Here is an 18,897-nt window from a genome sequence, read left to right as displayed (position 1 = left end):
GATTTGTGACGGCAAAAGTAATACTTAATGGTTTTAGCGTGGCAGTCAATGTGTTAAGTACATTATACTAATGACAGAAGTACTATGTGTTATGCCAGGGTTAAATCTGGGTAAAATGTAGATTAAATCTGAGTTATGCCTAGGTAAGGTCTGAATTAAGCCTAGGGTTATATAAGATCAATAATTGGTATATAGTATTCATTTTCTACCGAATAAGTGTTGCACTTGATTCAACATACATTTGTCAAATAATTAACTTGTACCACGTTTAAATATCAATTAAATCCCACAGAACTAAATGAATCAGTGCACTTACCATTTAGGAACCCAAATGTAGAAGCACCTTTACTTCCCTCCACTTTCTTCTTCCTCTTCTCCTTCTTCTTGGTGGTATGTACTTTTTTTCCCACCATGTACCCCGGCAAATTCGAAGCCCAATCTTCACCATTTTCCACGGATCGGCGAGTCTTCGTGATGCACCTGCTCGACACTTTGGGGCGCAGGGTGTCATGGTATCCCGGATTCCTCTGTGCCAAGTGTTGATCGCCCAGAGACTCTGTAATTTCTTCCTCTTCATTGTCAAGTGCGATTGGATAATAATACACGATTCTGGGTAATCGAAGGATTTCGAAGAAAGATACTTTGTGCAGGATACAGGACGATCAATTTTTGATTGGTATTCAGTTGCAGTAAGTAAAATGCGGATGATTATTTTCAATTATCCCCGAAGCGACTTTCTTTTGGCAAATTACAGCTAACAGTTCACCATCGTTCGGCTTCCGTTTTGGTTTTATTGGCGGCGATAGAGGCGGGATTCAATAGTTATTCATTAAACTCGAATTCAGGCAGGATGCTGGGGTCAGTTGCAGACTGACCTTGCGGCTATATTCAAAGGCTTTATCTCCTGCCGAGGTCCCTCTATCACTTTCTTCCTTTTACGATATGCACGCTCGACATACTGCACTCATGAACGAACGAGCCGTCTGATATCTCGCGACCCCCTTTTCTTTTTCCCCGCTTCGATACTTCCTGCTTCGCTATTTATGTCTTTCGATCGCTTCGCGGGAGGCCAATGAACTGCAATCAATTAATTCTCATTAGAAAATTTTCTGTATTTAAAAATTACCATTATTAATTATTACAACTACAATAAAAGTTATATAATTATTCTATAAAAATGAAATAAAAAATTTTTATCCATTGCTAAATTACAAAATTTTTTATTATCAATTTTATGGGAATACTGATAGACCATCACAGATTGGAAATGTTTGACGGTTTCATAAAAGGAAAAGGGAAATAAAAGGGGGTCAGAGGTCGGTGTTTCTTTTCAAGAGAATGCGCCTTTCATGAGAAAATACAAGCTGCAGTGGGTGGTTCCCAAATCATTTAGCCATCTTGCGAACCGACCGCGTCGAATTGCTGGCACACACGATTAAATACAGCTCGTTTCTACGTCATGGGAACGAACCACCATCGGTGTACCGACTCGCTCTAATTCTAATCGCCGTGAAAATTCGCCCCAAAACCGGGTGTCCCTGATCGGCTATGGCTAATTAAAAACATATTTAAATAGACCCCACGTAACAGCTTATTTAACGGGATAAGAAACCGATCTATGAGAAAAATTCTATTTGAAATATAGTAGACCCTCGTTATATTCCCAGATGAGCAATTTTTATTATAGCCTACGAAAATGACACTTTTATCTCCCTTTTTCTTTCCAACTGAGAGTTTGGAAACTAGAAAAATTGTCCACCCTCGTAAAACCTTCTCTGTGGCAATATAACGAGAGTCTACTGTAGACTCGTATTAATATTTGTATAAAATTTGTAGATCTTAATTTTTCATTTTTTATGCTTTAAAGTAAATAAGAAATCAAATCCTGTAGCTATATTATTTTCTTTAAAAAGAAATGTTCCATAATGAATTTCAAATTGAACATGTTAACTATTTTGAAGATCAGAAGCCACCGGCTAACGAGGACCGCATTTACCCGAAATGGACCACCCGAATGAAGTCCAAATTTTCGCACAATCAACTTCACTGTAAACACAGAGAGTGAGAGAGGCAAGTATCGGTACAAGGGTCAGATAGAGGCACCGTATCGAGATCTTCCTCTGTTCGCGAAAAGAGCAACAAATCCAGTGGCTTTATCGTGCATCGTCGGTGTAATCCTATAGGTGCTTACCCTGAAATCCCATAATCGATAGTTTGCTTAACCGGCATCCACGTGGCGCCACGTGCGAGCCTCCATTAGAGTATCCTAAAAGTGTACAGGACAAACGTAACGTTCTCGCGACACCGTATCTCTATGTTAATATGGGAATGCCAGGCCACCCTGTCCCATGGGGGAATTCGACACGCCTCGTGCCACGCATCTGGACGAAGCTTTTCACCCCCCAGATCCCACTTTCCATCCCCCTTTCTCAGCTATCCGGCGATTTTCCAATCGCGAAACAGGTACAGGGTGAAGATCTCAGTGGAACAGATAGGAAGGACGTTGCAATTATCGAAATTAGATGGGATTTTACTTTATCTATGTTACTATGAAATTTGCAAATTCCAGCTATTTATCGGTACACGGATGGGAAATGGGAATATCGAGATGACAATTAACGATAGAGTCACTTTCAACCCTTAAATGATGTAGCTGGATTTAAAGTATAATTTGAACTTTAAATTTATTTTTGAATTCCATTTCAAAACTTCAAGGACCAAGGATCCGATTGGGGGTTGATTAAAAAATTTTAATAAATTTTGAAATTTAGCTATCGAGGAAAAAAGCAACAGTAAAAAGATTTTTTAATTACTTTTAAAATGTAATTGGAGGCTTAGAAGAAAATCCAGGATTGTAGCCCCCTGAGACCACCCTTGAAAATATTTTTCCTCCAATTTCATTTGGCAATTTGAATGCCTATTATTATTAATATTTAAATCCCTAGGGGTGCAGATATTAACTCTTCAACTATCAACCTATGACTCTTGCAAATTAAATTCATTTCTATTGCATTAAATGATGAAACATTATGTCACAATTATCCAAAGAAAATTAACTTTCGTTTCGCAATACTCTTTCGGATCTCCATTCATACCATTTATCGTTATTTTTACCATGCTGTCTGATGATACGACTAATCTGTCGCGCTTAATCGAAATGCCCAAAAAACCCACAGCGATTACTCAAGGAATATTACACAATCTAGCAAGCAGTTTCTAGTATCTTAATCATAAAACTGAGCAACGAGTTGCACAATTTTAGTAACGTTCATCATTCTTACGGTGACCTGAATAACGATCCAGCTAGCAATCTTTCCATTCCCAAAATAGAGAATAAAAGACATAAGAAGAACAACATTCGTTACCAAATTATCAACGTCAGATTAGTCTCCAAATTTAACTTATTGACGGCTGTCACATATTTGTAATTTTGACGTTTAACTCTATGCAATTATTCTCTGCTTTACTAATTTGAAAATTTGGACGAAGTGGGACTTAAATTTTTAGCTGCAGATTAGTGTTTAATTATTAATTTTAATCCTTGAACAAGTAGGTCCTGGGTCAATCGTGACTCAAATTTACAAAATATGTCCTAGAATATTAATTTTAAATTAAATGTTAAAATTGGGACTCTTTCCAGAGTCCAAAGTCTTCGGATTAATTAATCGATGATTAATTAATTAGGCCCCAAATCCCTACCGGTCCAGCAGAAATTTTCCTCAACTCTCGATGACCAGTCGAACCCTCCTTGGTCTATCAAAATGTTATTATAATAAAGAGAAATTGGCCTATCTTCGTTTTCTTGATTCAAGATTTATGGAAGATTCCATTTCACCTCAAACTAAATAAACGTTATCTTTATTTGGAGCACGAAAACGATGCGTTCCTATTGGCCCCGCGATCCACAAGATCATGGAAAGTCTGTCCCACGATCGGTCCGACCATTAACCATCTTCGAGGTCGACCTCACTTCCTTTGATAGCGGCGTCTTAAAGTCTGCCACGGTCTTGAGACAGCTGCGTTTTATCGTCTTTCTTTCCTCTTGTTCCATTTCTGTCCCTCCGACCGTCCACCCCTCGTTCCGCTCTGTATGGGATATTAATTATGCCGCGTGATAATAACGCTCGAGCAACGAATCCGTTAATTGGCCGATCCTTAAACCAACTGAGAGATGATAACGCGAGAATGGAAATGAACGAAGATGAATCTCGTATCAAGAATGTCCGTTGAATGAAACGAGTGTTATTCATTCAATCGTTCTATCCATTCAGAGTATGTTCATCGATGTACCAAGTCATTATAGTCACCCTTACTCAATGATAATTATTGTTAATAGTGAAAATAATTTTAGAATTCACAGATTTTTTACTTACGCGACATTATCATATCCTAAAAACAAAAAGGCACGTATGAGAATAAGGGAAAAGTACTTTCGTCACTATTAAATTAAAATATCTATTTAACCCTTTGACTGTTAAAGGAGGAAAAAATGTGCCTAGTTAATTTTATTAACATATTTAGAATTTGAGGTTTTGAAAGTTTGAGAATTTAGGAATTCAAGGATTTGGAAATTTGGGAATTTGAGAATTTAGAAATTTGAGGATTTGGAAATTTGGAAATTTGAGGATTTGGAAATTTGGGAATTTGAGAATTTAGGAATTTGAGGATTTGGAAATTTGGAAATTTGAGAATTTAGAAATTTAAAAATTTGTTAATTTGAAAGCTTGAGAATTGGAGAACTTAGGAGTTAAAAAATTTTGGAAGTTCAGGATTTAAAAATTTGGATATTTGGGAGTTTTACAGGAAGGTCGCGACTTTCTTTCGACGAGTATCATCCGTAATTAACTGTTCACCGAGCACGACTACCGGGCTTAATACAATAATAAGGCGAAGGTAGTAGCCGGCGCGAATAAATTACCAGCGAAGGGTTGTATAGCTCCCACGTGCGTTGTATTTACGGTGGCGCGAATACGCGGCGGGGACGAGCGCTAATTAGGAGGATGAATGAGCCGCGAATGGATGTCGTTCATCTTACTGAAAACGCAGCTTCCTCTTCCGTTGCGCCGCCTACCTCACCTTCTGTCCCACGAATGCTCGATTTAAGCCCAATTTGCATCTGTCGCTCGACTCGCGGACGCAATTAGATCGGAATTATCGCCGGCCGTTTGTACGCGAATAATCGCACTTAATCGAGACCTGCTTTCGTCCTCCGATCGTCAATTTATTTCCACGTTATACTTGATAAATTACAAATAAAAGAAACGAGATAAATGTGAAAAAGAATGAGTTTCGGTGAAAAGTAACTCTTTTTCCCAGTAAAATGCTCACTTTTCCTAGGAACAAACCAGAAGGGAATTTAATTCCGTCGATTTCAAGGGTTTCAAAGCTGGTCACTGGCAGAGATCAGGGTTGTTCGGTAGGCTGGCAGTGATTTAAAATGACAACCGCTCCGGGCCGATGCAGGGGGTTATCCCAAGAGTGCAGTGTCTCACACTGTCCGCCTGGTGCGTCCCGATTAAAAAACTTCCGCCCGGAGCGCTGCAGAATCTCGCGAATTTATTAGCCCGGATATCGTTCTTGCTATCGATTTAAAAGTAACCGCTAGTAATTTTCAAGTGGATCCCATTGCAAACGGATACGAATTGGCCGGAATGAAAAAACAAATTGAAACGGTCTGAGAATATTGGTTTAACGTTCGGTGGAGTCATTGCAAAGCCTCGCGAATTTATTAGCCCTGGGATTGCTGGGACCTGTACGTATCCTCTTCTACGAGCCACCGTTCAACCGCTAATGGATGTCCAAGCTGTATCTTGCCGCAACGATTCTTAAACGAGGTTGCGATACAGCTACCGAGCCTTTTAGTTTAAGTGGAAACACGATTTGTTGAACAGAAATGGGAATTACACGTTTGCAAAATTCAAATAAAATATTATTGTTTAGAACAATGATTACAAACTAAGGATTTTAGTGCCGTTATTGTCCGAAAATGCCCATTGTCTTTTAGGCGTTGCACAAACTTTTGGGATCCGGGCCGAGTTGGAAAAAAAAATTCCCAAACCGAATTTACGGGTACCCGCACAGCTCCGTCCTTTAGTCTTGTTTTCATCGACTACTTTGTCGATCGATCAAGCGAATTGTCGCAACACTTTTCAAGTTAGCCAGGACAAAAGAAAGAGAGAGTCCATTTAAAGCTGGACCCGTTCGTTCATCCACCGGCACGTGACTTCGTCAACGTTTTGACAGCGTTTAGCAGCCACGTTCATTCAGTCTGTTCGGCATCTTCTTTGGCCCTTTAAAGGGATGATAGATGCTTGGCACGCGACCGACACGCCCACGATCCCTGATCCTCGCACCCCGAACCTAACACCGGCTGATAGCTCGGATGTTTAGGACAATTTATCCGTCCAGCAGGCTGTTAACACCGGCAGCCAGGCGATATCAAACAATTCATATATCTCCTGGTCGACGTCCCGAAATAATAGGGAAATGAATTCCACGAGAAAAGATGGAAATCATCGGTGGATGATCGCGTCAGGGGGCGAGCTTGAGTTCCTAGGTCATTAGTTGCTTCTTGAAGATTGATTTGCATAGGATGTTGAAGCGAACGTTTGCGATCAAATTTCAGGAATAGATGAAATATACAATTTATGATTTAAACTGTAATTTGATATTAATTTAAAGATGGAAGGAATGATTTGTAGTGCGGTGGTATTAGTATTATTAATTTTACTTAATTTTAGTATTTGAGTACCATAGGAATACGTTATTGGTATAATTGGGAAGGGAGCAGGGTGAATTTTTGAAGGTTTTAAAATTCTTAGAATTTGGGAATTCTAGTTATATAAGTTATAAGATTCTAAACTCAGAGAATTCCAAAATTTTAATATTGTAATAAAATTCTAATATTCTAATAAATATTCTAGTATTCTAGTATTCAAATACTCTGATATTCTGATGTTTTATTATTCTAGCATTCCACTGCTCTAGTATTCTAGTATTCTAGTCTTCTAACATTCTAATACCCCAGTATTCTAGTATTCCAGTATTCGAGTAAATCGGGTACTCGTACACCCCTACGAAAGTACCAACCATGGATAAAGTTCCCGTTTAAATTACTAATCATTCAGCATGATTCTCAAACACAGTAATGTAAATGTTTGCGAACCGTAATGAATGGAAACAACGTTAACAGTGGCGTTATAGATTCGAGATAAACGATGCTGTTCGAATTAAATGCATGATGCGAGATTAGAAGCGAGGTCATAAGATATTGTGTAAGATGGAAAGTGATTGATGGTGCGTCTGCTACGTTAAGTCTGGGTTAGATTGTTTTATGTAAATTAAAAATGAAACGCCGTATACATTGATCGCGTACTGGAAGCTAGTAATCACAGCAGCGTAAACCGAACTTGCATCAATTAAAAATAATAACATATATCGGTGGAAATTAATCGCGAATAACAAGAAGTTCGTCTAATTTCCTCTGCAAACAATCGTGACGATAAAATCGTGGTCACGGTAGTCTCACAGGATCTTCGTACGCAATTCTACCGTTCATTGGTTCTACGATTTCCTTATGAACTTGGAAAATTATCGTAAAGAGCCACGATTTCCAGCGAACTTCTGTTAGATTACCTCGTTTTAGTTTGAATAATAATTTTATAAAGACACAGGGATTGAAAGAATATAAAATTAGGGTGTATTTAATAATTTGTATAGAAATAAACAGAAGAGTTAGGATAAAGAGGTTTCTGACAATAACCACGAGACCTTCGACTTCGTGTTAACTTTTCGAGGGTAGCGAGGGTGTTTTGCGGTTGTAACGAGGGGTGGCTTCTGTGATTCTGAGGGTGCACAAAGATCGAGCTGGCAGCGAAATGGTGGCCACGCTTACATCCACGCCCGGGATGATTTTAACCCCCGTAGAGAGCGTTAACTCGACGGGTTTCACCCCTCCGACAAGAATTATATTTGGATTACAAGCATTATCGCCCTGAAATGAACTTGACTTTTATGGCGACGGAATTGCTTGGGGTTTTCGCTTATTCATCCCTCCCTGTGCCGCCAAGAAATTAGGCCACCCCTACAATCGCTTATCATCCCTTACGATTTCCAATTTCTGCTCGTTTTTTATTACAGAAGTAGAAGTCGTTAAAATATAATTAAAGGATTAGTTTATTCCCTGACACTCTCATCAATACTATATTTTAGGTATTTAGTTATCATTTATATAGTGGCTCTGATATTCAAATGAAAAATTATTTTCATCCCCAAATTATTATATTTAGCCTGATATATCTTTAAGAGAAGTATTTTAAGTATTTTATTCAATTTTGAAAATGTGCACTTGTGTACTTGTTTCATTATTATTCGAAAATATATTAAAATTACGAATATGTTCCTTGTTTAGCCTAAATTTCACTAACACAGCGAATCGTTTTCTCCATGACGAGTTAAAGAAAAAATACTCGACATAAACATCGAAAGGGTTAATTCTCAGTTAAATCTCAACCATTAGGAAAAGTTTCTCAGGAGCGTAACCCCGGTGGCGTCACCTCGTCATCGGCCAGTCGTAAATTCCTTGTCCATTGACGTCCGAACAAATGATTTCTCGAAAGTTTTCCACAGCAAACGCGCCGGCGAGGACGGGGGCGTAGGAGTGGCGAGAGAAACGCGCGCGTCTTCGTATCAATCTAAATTACAAATTCCATCGAACAATAGAGAAGCGAGGAACCGAGAGGACCGGAGAGGAGGCGTTAATACTCGGCGAATGGAGGGAGATCGTGCTGGTCGAGGTTGAAACGCATTAACTTAATTTATTTGTCCTTTATTTGGCTGTCAGCCACGCCGCCAGACGTCCGACAGTGGCGTAGACATCGGTGCAAGCTCGTATATGCATTCTTAGGAGTGGCACGGCCATTAATGCACACGTTGCAATTCGAATGACCTCGCTGCGTGAATTATGATCCGATGCTTTCTTATTCTTAATGGGAGATTGAATTAATTGCCGATAGTCAAGATAGGTCGTTTTGAATTTTTCTAACATCTCCGTTCGAATAGCCGGTAAATTAACATTTAATTGTATTAAAATTGTTGCATTTTAATTATGATTGATATCGTAATGATGGCTCGATACCCTTAGTTAAGTAATTAACACGCGCAATGTCTCATTCGTCTAATTTTATTTCATTATAATGAAAGGTTCTGAGGCAAATGTATGCTTATTCTACTTAAAGGAACATATTATTTCACACTTTCGCCACAATGTTTCGAGAGTTTCATAGATCAGTAAATTTAGAACGCGATTTCCAGGTAAAACTGTAATTATTCGCGATTAAGCTCGAGAGCGTTTGCATGACCGGAGGCAATAAACTCAGCGTTTTTACGAAGTTGAAAATTAATTAAAAAGAATGCTACGTTGTAATTAGGAATGTGAAAAAGTAGCGCTACGTTGAAAGTGTAAATTTTCATATAAATTTGAAGCACATCCTACAACATTATTGCAGCACCGAATAAAACTCGTAATTTACGTCAAATTCATCATCATCAAGATATAAATGTTAGAATCGAATAAATTAAAATCACCCCGACTTTTGAAATGTAATAAGTTAAACGAATAAAAAAAGAAAAGGGAAAATATGATTTATCAATGTAACCAGCAATTACATTGCGAGCAGTTATAAAAGAGAGAATATTCATTTCTATAGCATACGTTTCTCTTTTCATAAACGTTATTTAAAAACATTATCAGAAGTGGTGTACCACAAATTAAAGGTTTTCTTTTCATTTATATTATTGCAGATTCGTATCTGTTTAGACCTGTTCTTCTTTTTCACTCGTTTCAAGACGAGCATCTTCTAACCGTGGATAAGTAATGATCCAATCAGCTTCGGAAATTATCTTTACTACCAGCACACGTGGAATAAAGTAAGACTTTTAATGCTTGTTCTTGCTACCTGCTCGTTCCCTGTCACACTTACCACACAACGATTGCTCTGTAACATGTTGCGGGTAAGCAGGATAATATTCTTTCTTCAGGTTCGTTGAAATTTAATCGCCAGAATCAAAGTGATTTACATGTTCTCAGTTAACCCGTCCGACATCTTGAAATGCTCGTTGTGAATAATCTCTCGAATAATAGTATTAAAACTGTGTTCCGATGTTAAGTACTTTGTGGCAAATTAAATTAGAAGTTCAGACCCATGGGGTCATTAATAACCCTTTCATTTTATTTATCTCAAAGCAAAATAATTTAAAAATAATAGAATATTTATATTTTATACAAATACAATTGCGAAGAGTTAATTTAATAATTTTATTAGTTTATTAAGTTTATTAATATTATTAACTTTTACAAATATGCAAAGATTGTGAAGAATCTTAGAAAGCTAATGAATTTTTTTAATTAAGCATATTTTAATGTATTTTCACATAATTACTTGAAAATTTACATAATTCTCTATGACTTTATCGAATCTTTAAGTGCCATGAATTATTTATACAGTAAAATTAACCAGAAAATATTTGTAACACACAATTAGCAAAATGAACGCAGACGCTCGAACAAAACAATTAATTTTGCTCTCGAGGGAGAGTCTTACGTGCGCCACAAATTGGCCGACATTCGAGTTACCTGAAGCTATAATTACACGGAATCCTCGTAATTAACCATAACTGTGTAACGAACATGTTATTAACATCAAGCCTTGGAAAAAGAATGGTATTATTTCGTTGCGAACAGTTTGAATTTCGAAAGTTTCTTCGCGTTCCCAATAATTTCCTCCAACATTCTGTTAACAAATCGTAAACTGTTACAATTTATTAATCACACCGATAATTCAAGTTCCAAACTAAAACCGTACCGTTTCCTTTATCTATTAATCAAACTGCCATTAACGAAAGACAAGATTGATTTAACGCTTAAACCGAGGCTCATTATCATAAAAAAGAAACTGACATAATTGTTAATTCGACAACGATGCTAACTGCTGTGTCATTAAATGACCATTTTCATGATACTCCGAATTACTTTTTTCATTCTCAACGAAACTCAAATTTCGATGAAGATAAAGTGAATTAAAGGACGATCAGCGATGTAAAACTCACAATATATTAAGTTAATGAGTACTCGCGTCAGAACTTAACCGACTGGAATCGCTCGTGTTCATTTGAAATTGCCATCAGGAACAAAGGAAAAAGTCCAGTAAGACGGACAGCAATGACTGAATAATTATTACGTGGCGAACGATAGAGTCGTAAGACGGTTTATGCGCGATGAATATCGAGCTTAAGGCATACCAACGAACACGCGAAACAACTGGACCATCTATTTTTACGTATCGTTCAAAGAGTTAATTTTATTTTCTTCTCTTCTGATTTTTTTTAACAAACACTCAAAACCGGCTTTACACGTTTCACGGTGTACAAATTACCCGTGTACTGCCCGCAGCAGATTAGAGTTTCTATAAATCATTCTTCTAATTATACTTCTATAAATTACTCTCATTAATTATTGTTGGTTTATTCCCGCGAGTTTCGTAGCGGCAAAGACACTTTTTTCCACCGCGTTTCAGAAGATCTCTTGTTTTTCTCTCTCTCTCGAATGAAGTGTCTATTAATCAATGGTTTGATTTCAACGACAGGTTGATCGGTATTTATTTAACCGCGATATCGTTGGAGCCCAATTGAGAACGAATAGCGGTTACGTCTATTTGATTCTTCCTTTCTATAGTTTCAAGGGTCAAATTAATATCGAGCTCCTGAATGACTCGATCCCGGAGCAAATCACCATGCAACAACGTTTCCTCGAAGTGAAATCGTTCTCGAAAACGCCTAAAGGATGAGGCATTTCGAGCTGGCCCCTGAAGGAGAGGAACAAAGCGGAGAGAGCGATGGTTTGCGGTTTCCTCGCGAAATTTATGATGATTAAACGCTCGGTCCAGGCTCGAAGGTGCGCGACGACTTCATCTACCTGGCCGCGGCCTCCGCAGACAAATTGGATTACGATTTTACGCTTGCTCGCGATGACGTGAAAGACCGCAACGATTATTGAGACGTGAGGCTGGTCGCCGATGAAACAAGCACATCTTTCAGAAACTTGCTTTTTAAACGAACATCGCTGAGAGAACTAACAGCTTGTTCAACGAACGAGAAACGCGTTAACCCCTTAACCCTTTAAGGACGAAACATTCCTAAACTTAATCGTGTGTACATCTCCTGAATAGTGAAATATTTCACCTGCAGGCCTGTGGTATAAATTTCAATCTTAATAAATAATTTTTAATCTAATCGGTAAAACTTTATCATTGTAAAATCTATGATCTTTGCAACATTATGTGATTTGTTGTATTTAATCCTCGGATAGCGGACCATGGAGAGAGCCCCAATTTTAATTTGATTTGACTCAGACTCAGCTGTTCAAGGGTTCAATTTCAAAAAATTATAGTAATTTTAATTATTAAAATAATAGTTACTGTTATTCATATTCTTGTACCCCTTATTAGTAGAATTTTAAATTCATAAAAACGGGGGAAGATATTCAAATTTAAAATAGTAATTAGAAAGGTGTAATAAAATGATTAATACAATTTTCTGTCATAAGTTATTTGTAAATATAATTGTTGGAAAAGAGGGAAGAGTGAAAGTAATAATTTCGATTAAGTAGCTTCGTCAACTTTATATAAGACATCTGAAATAAATTGGAGAAGATACAGAGACAGATAGCGCGGACGATTTCTTCGGCCGATAATGATAGCCTTGGGAAACCGAAAATTACTCGAGGAAAAGGGACAGGTCGAAAATGGTAAGAGAAATGTCGAAAGTCGAGAGGGAGGGTTCCAGTTAGCCACTACTATCAGTTACACTATTATCTCGAGTAGCTTCTATGGGGAAAAGCCGCGTTTCTATCTGCTACATTTACTTTGTACCGGGTGTTTCTGAATAACATTGTTATCTTAATAAAATTAATTAAAAATATCGAACAATCATTTTCAAGATTAGTTTTTCCTGGAAAATTTACTTTCTCTATAGTGCAAAGATATGATAAAGGATGATTTCTCCTTTTATCTAAAAAGAAATAATTTATTACGAACATAACATTGTTAATTATTTTCAAATTTCAGAATAATAAAACAAAATCAAGTGACTGACTAACCAATCAATCTTAAATCTCCAAATAAGCATCATAAATCTATCTTCAAAAAAATTATAAATTATCTTAAAATAACAAAATCGTCTTACTTTTTATCCCAATAAATAATTAAATTTACATGAAAAATCAAAATCGTTTTCCCAAAATTACCAACGACAGTCTTTGACGATGATCACCCATACTAATGCTTGAAATGATGGTTAGATTTCTTACGGTAGACGAAAATCTCATTAGTAATTTGCACGGGATCTGGTTCCGTGGTAATTAACGTATTTACGGTTCACCTCTGTCCGAGACAGATTCGGATATCTTTCGAACGCGATCAGTACACCCGTTATAGGCGTACCTATGCCACGGGAAGGGATGAAGGTAATTAATTGCCATGGCAACCCGGATCGGAGGCATTGAACGCCACCCCCGCACGCTTTAACTGAAATATGGCGGCCCGTACGAATTCCTGCTGCCTGTTGGAACATGATTTTCCTGCAAACCGCGGCTGTGTCGTGTTCCACGCCCCGATACGCTTCGCGGAACCGAGCGTCCCGTCGACGAGACGCCTTCGACGATCATTATAGAAACCAGAAATCGTCCTTTAGAATGTGAATAAACGTTTCCTCGTCGCGCGTTATATCATATTTTTCGAAATTCTATAATAGTATGAATAAAACTTGAGGTTAAATTAAAATTAGGGCTCTCTCCATGGTCCGCCGTCCGAAGATTCGCAAAATCGTTCTACCCTTACCATCGTTCCTCTATTATCAGTCCATTTTTCCGTTCATCATTTTAAACGATCGATCAATCATTTAACGCCACTTCGATCATCAAACAAATCTCTATACTAGAATCTCGTCGCAACGTCGAGAAATCGTTGGAAAGCTAGGTAATTGCCAGTCCAAGGCGGACAAAACGGGCGTAATTAAAGAGCACGGCCGCGAAATGCTTCCCCGTCAAAGGAACGATATTTATACGCGCTTCCAGCATCCGTGAAAAGCCGTTGGTGCATTGTTGGCCGCGCCATGAGAAATGCGACTCGAGGGGGATGTTGAGCGGAACGGGGATGAACGTGGAGAAAGAGCGGAAGGAAGGGGTTGGAAAGTGGGAGAACGCGCGAGTTGTCGGAGCATAAAAGCTACCGTAGTGGTGCCGGGACGTATAACGTTTAACATTTAAGCCTTTAGAAGGTTGTAAGGTTGGCTCCCTGTAATTATCGCAGAGGCGCGGCGCCTTGAGGTCTTCATTATGGCGAGCATCCTTGTTATTTCTCTCCTCTCTGTACCGAGCTTGTACCAGCGCCGTTGTATGCGTGGTACGCTTTCGATGTGTGCGAATCGCGCGTACGGAACGTAGAAGACTCGACGTAAGAAAGCGTTTTCGTCGGAGCGTCGTAAAGAAGAAGACTGGTGAGAAAAAGAAGAGGTACGTTTCTCGTAACTTGAACAGAAATGATCACTTGAAATTGAAGATTTACTGATAGATAAAAAATGCGTTATTCATAGATTTAACAGAGAATAAAATATCAAAAAATAAATAAATACTAATCATAAACTGTCTCACAAGTTCTTCTACAAAAATTGTTTTTACGCCCTAAAAAAATATTTGAGCGTAAAATCATTTTGAATAGTCTAACTCATTTTAAAATTAAAGAAAAAATACAGTGACTTGAAGAAAAATTGAAATGTAACTAAAATTAGATTTAAAAAAAATTTTTAAATTCTATGGTATAAGAAATACAAACTGAGACAATCTGGTAACCTATAAACATTCACTTTAATCCTCGACTGGAATTAAAGCGAAATGAAGGGAATTAACAATGAATAATTGCTCGTTCACTGGTCGTTTAAACGATATGTCTTAAAATAACATCTGCCAGTGAAACAACTATATTACTTGAGTGTGGTGAACCGAAAGAAAAAGGATGGAAAGGAAAACTATGAGGAAGAGAAGAAATAAAAGCGGCACAGACGGACAGAACAAAGGAATGGCTGACGGTACCGTGTACACGAAATTAAAATAAACGGCGGCAAGAAAGCGTGCCTTTACCCTTTCTTTCTTCCTTCGCTATTACCGTCGGTCTGCTCGGCGAATTTTATTGTGGTATTTAAGCCCTTTCGCGGACCTAGATGACCACTCGCAATGCCGACAATTTCTGCTCGCACAATTCATGGATGAAGAAATCTTTCCTCGAACTAGCTTATATAGCCATCATAAAATTGTAGTTTAATGTACAATTTAGTGTCATCAAGTAATCAAAAGAAATAATAGAAACATTGCAACTATTCATAATATGATTGCATAAATAACACGTTAACCCTTGAACGGCGAAAACTTTAAATAGTTTTAGTAACACGAGGCAGCAATTTAAAAGCTTAGATATGATAATCAACCAATCATATCCTCAATAATCATAAAACTAAATTGTTAATAAAATATTAATGCAACTTTAATTTTTCTGTAATTTATTTTAATTTTGGTTAGAAAATTATACTAAATTTATAGTATAGTTCTCTAATGACATTTATGTCAATCGTAGTGTTAATTACATTATTATTACGGCAATAAAAAAATTTGTGAAATTAAAAAAATTAGTTGTTTAAAAGACAGGGGAAAATGTACTAATGATAACGCACTTTGTTGTAAATCGATACGTTCAGTGGTTCCTGAAATATAAGGCTTTAAAGAATAGCGCTTAGAGCGTAAGGGATGAATGGGGGGCGGAGCGCCGTGACCTACATTTTTTCCTGGAAATGCGTACGCCTAATAGTAATAGTAGTAAAAAACGATGAATGAGTGACTGACTGTCACTCGCGTGTAGCGTGCGAGTGAGAGGTTCGACCGCGTAACCGAGACAGCGATAACGAACTACTAAAAATTATGTTCTACTTTAAACGGTCATATCTCAGCAACCAAAAATGACATCAACAAAAATTCAAAAGCACATTAAACAGAAAACTTCACCGATGCTTATGATGTAAACCGCGATGCAATACCCTCAATAGTTTCAAAGTTCTAATGGATCAAAGTTTGAGCAATTTTAATAGGAATTATTAGGACATTAATAGACTTAATGTTTTAATTAATCAGAATGGAAAATCCTATTTGCATAAATCCAAAATTGCTTTAAAAATAAAGATTTTCTACTTCTGTCAGTGATAATTCTGATGGAAATGAATGAACGGTTACGGAATACTGAGCTCTCAAAGTTTTAATAATTTGATCACTCGAATAACTGAGATTAGATGTATCCTTGCTTTAAAATTCGCAAAGAGGATAGAAAATAAATTATTTTATATATTAATTTTGTATTGCTATTAAAATAACATAAATTTCAACAAGGTCAAATCTAAAAATCCTTTACTTTGAGGAGTTCGTTCATTTGAATCTTAATTTAACCCTTGGATGGCGGACCATGGAGAGTGTTCCAACTTTAATTTCTTGTTCAAGGTTTAAACAATGTGACATTGAAATATTGTAAAAGAAGGTTGGAGAGTGCCATTAATAAGAGTTTCTTTAATTATACAAATATTAAAAAATCTGTAATACTCATTTCTCTTTAAACGCAGGGTCGAAACTCAGGAAGGGGTACCTTGTAAGAAACGTAATTACACTTAGCTAACAGAACGAACGTCCAATTAATCGTTGGCCGGGAAAATTAATAACGCGTTCCGCGTCACTATATTAGAACAGAAACGTCAGAAAAAAGTACACAACTGCAGGGGAGTTCTTGCGGATGCAATCAACGGGTCCGATAAGAGCGGACGGAAACGACGGTAACGCATTTGCATCGCGAGGGAAAGCGGTGTTACGCCATTAGCGTTAATCCGGCTATGAAATAAATCAAGCCGGAATAATGGCGGTGGTGTAAGGACAGTCGATTATGTCGGGGAATAATTTAGCGGTGGCCCGTGATAGAGACACCTGACGACAAAGAAGACGGAATCCAGCGGTAATATCAATTCGAGTACGTGATTCACTCGGGATTCACGGCGTGAGTCTTCGCATCGAGATGAAGATAAAGTCGATTCCCAGTCGGTCGAGATGAAAGCCAAGCGTCCCGGGGCGTCCGACACCTTGTTAGACGAGTTGGAGCATGGCACCCCCCGAGGAAACGACCATTTGTTACGAGCATCCTTTCATTCTACCCTGGTCACCTCTTTTCTTCTCTACCTCCCCCTTAGACGGTGAATCTTCCTTAACCTCCAAAGAGTCGACTGAATTTACGACGATCAACCCCCTCCTCACCCCCTTCTACCAAACCAATAGAATGTCTTCCAGGGGGAGGTTATTATTAGATCGGTATATACGTCCAGTCAAGTTCAAAAAGAAATTAAAATACCATCTTTCCTTTTTTTAATCATATTCCAGTAACGATGATTGCAATAATATTTTACTGTTTCAAATTACGATTCTGTCATTTTTAATTTGATTTCATATTATTTTCATTTTCTATATTTTATACTATTCCTTTCAAAATTATTTTTCCAATGTATGAAACTCTCGTTTAAAAATTCAGGGATCAAGTTTCATTGCAGAAAATGAAGGTATTTAATTATATAATAATTTGATAATAACAATCTAGTAGAAGTAACACAACATCGTAGATTACGAAACTATCGCACTTATATGCTACATAGAGAACGAAAAATTGTAATGGATCAATTTCCCTTACAGGATCTCCGCTTTTATACTTTTGTTTAGTTGATGAACGGTTGTTAGCGGAAACGTTTGCTCGGTACGATCATCGATCGAAGATCCAAGAAACCGCTACGAAAATTGTGTTTATAGCAAATGCTGTGTACGCTTGGGCATGTTACCATCGGATTGACATAATCATAAGGAGTGAAGGATGCGGTTATAATCGTATTCAGGTTCCACTGTAATTTCCTTTTTACCAACCTGGCACGTTATACATTAAAGTAGCAACCGGTGATTTGTATAATAACGAAACAGCACGTTTGAAAATTATATAAATCAAACGATCAGTATTTGAGATCAAATGAAACAGGCACTTTTTCATTCATTCATCATCTTCCTTCAAAAATCCAGTGGAATAAAATTTAATTCTCCTAAGAAGAGATACCAGTCAACTGTCATATCTTGATTTCAATGCAATTTTTCAAATGATACAAAGTTCAAAAAAAATGTCAATATATTTTGTTTTATTGGCAAACACCCATATTAAAGTTAAAAAAGATATTATTAAGATTGTATATAATTTTTTATCAATTTCGTTTCCAATTCCTCAATATAAAATATTTCTCTATATTTCGCTCGTACCCGATTTTCTGCATTGAAAATTCAACATCGAGTGAACATGTGGCGAGGCGAAATCCTATGAACGTATATGCAGCGCTGTGTTTTAGGGGTTGCAACGCGGTCCATTCGGACAACAACCAGCTCGTAAGTAACCTCGAGTAAATCAGTACCCAAGGTGGCCGTAAATCTGTCCCCCTGGACGCAGCGTCGCGGCGCAGCGTCGGCAACACGATGGAGGAGAACGCGTTGCTCACCCCTTGTGCCAGACCTGTAAGGGCTCATAACAGCCGGCGGACAAGTGTTATGGTATGGCTTATAAGTGAATGCCACCCTCTAATCGGAAAATACGAGCTCGATTGTCGAGCGAGGGTGGAAATTCAGAGCTCCTTCTTTTCTCTCTTTCGCCATCAAAAAACCTCCCCCCATTTCCTCTGTGGTTCCCGCTTTTTTTTAAAGCGTCTCCTTTATGATCCATTCTCTTCCTCGCTCTGTCT

At 37.7% G+C, this 18,897-nt stretch overlaps 1 protein-coding gene across 2 annotated transcripts in view; it reads right to left on the bottom strand.

Moving 5' to 3' along the window:
• LOC114877899 (homeobox protein unc-4-like) overlaps positions 1-18,897 on the bottom strand; it is an 83,304-nt gene that overhangs the window by 46,486 nt on the left and 17,921 nt on the right. Inside the window, exon 2 of one of the 2 annotated variants that reach the window (XM_046287448.1) lies at positions 317-1,077. In XM_046287448.1, coding sequence (XP_046143404.1) covers positions 317-413 — 97 coding nt within the window. In that variant the 5' untranslated portion in view covers positions 414-1,077. Of the gene's footprint in view, positions 1-316; positions 1,078-18,897 lie in introns of those variants that run through there. The other variant, XM_046287447.1, reaches the window with a different exon arrangement.

The sequence above is a fragment of the Osmia bicornis genome, chromosome 10 (genome assembly GCF_907164935.1).
Source record: "Osmia bicornis bicornis chromosome 10, iOsmBic2.1, whole genome shotgun sequence".
Lineage (NCBI taxonomy): Eukaryota > Metazoa > Arthropoda > Insecta > Hymenoptera > Megachilidae > Osmia > Osmia bicornis.
This window is presented reverse-complemented; position numbering and strand designations above follow the sequence as displayed.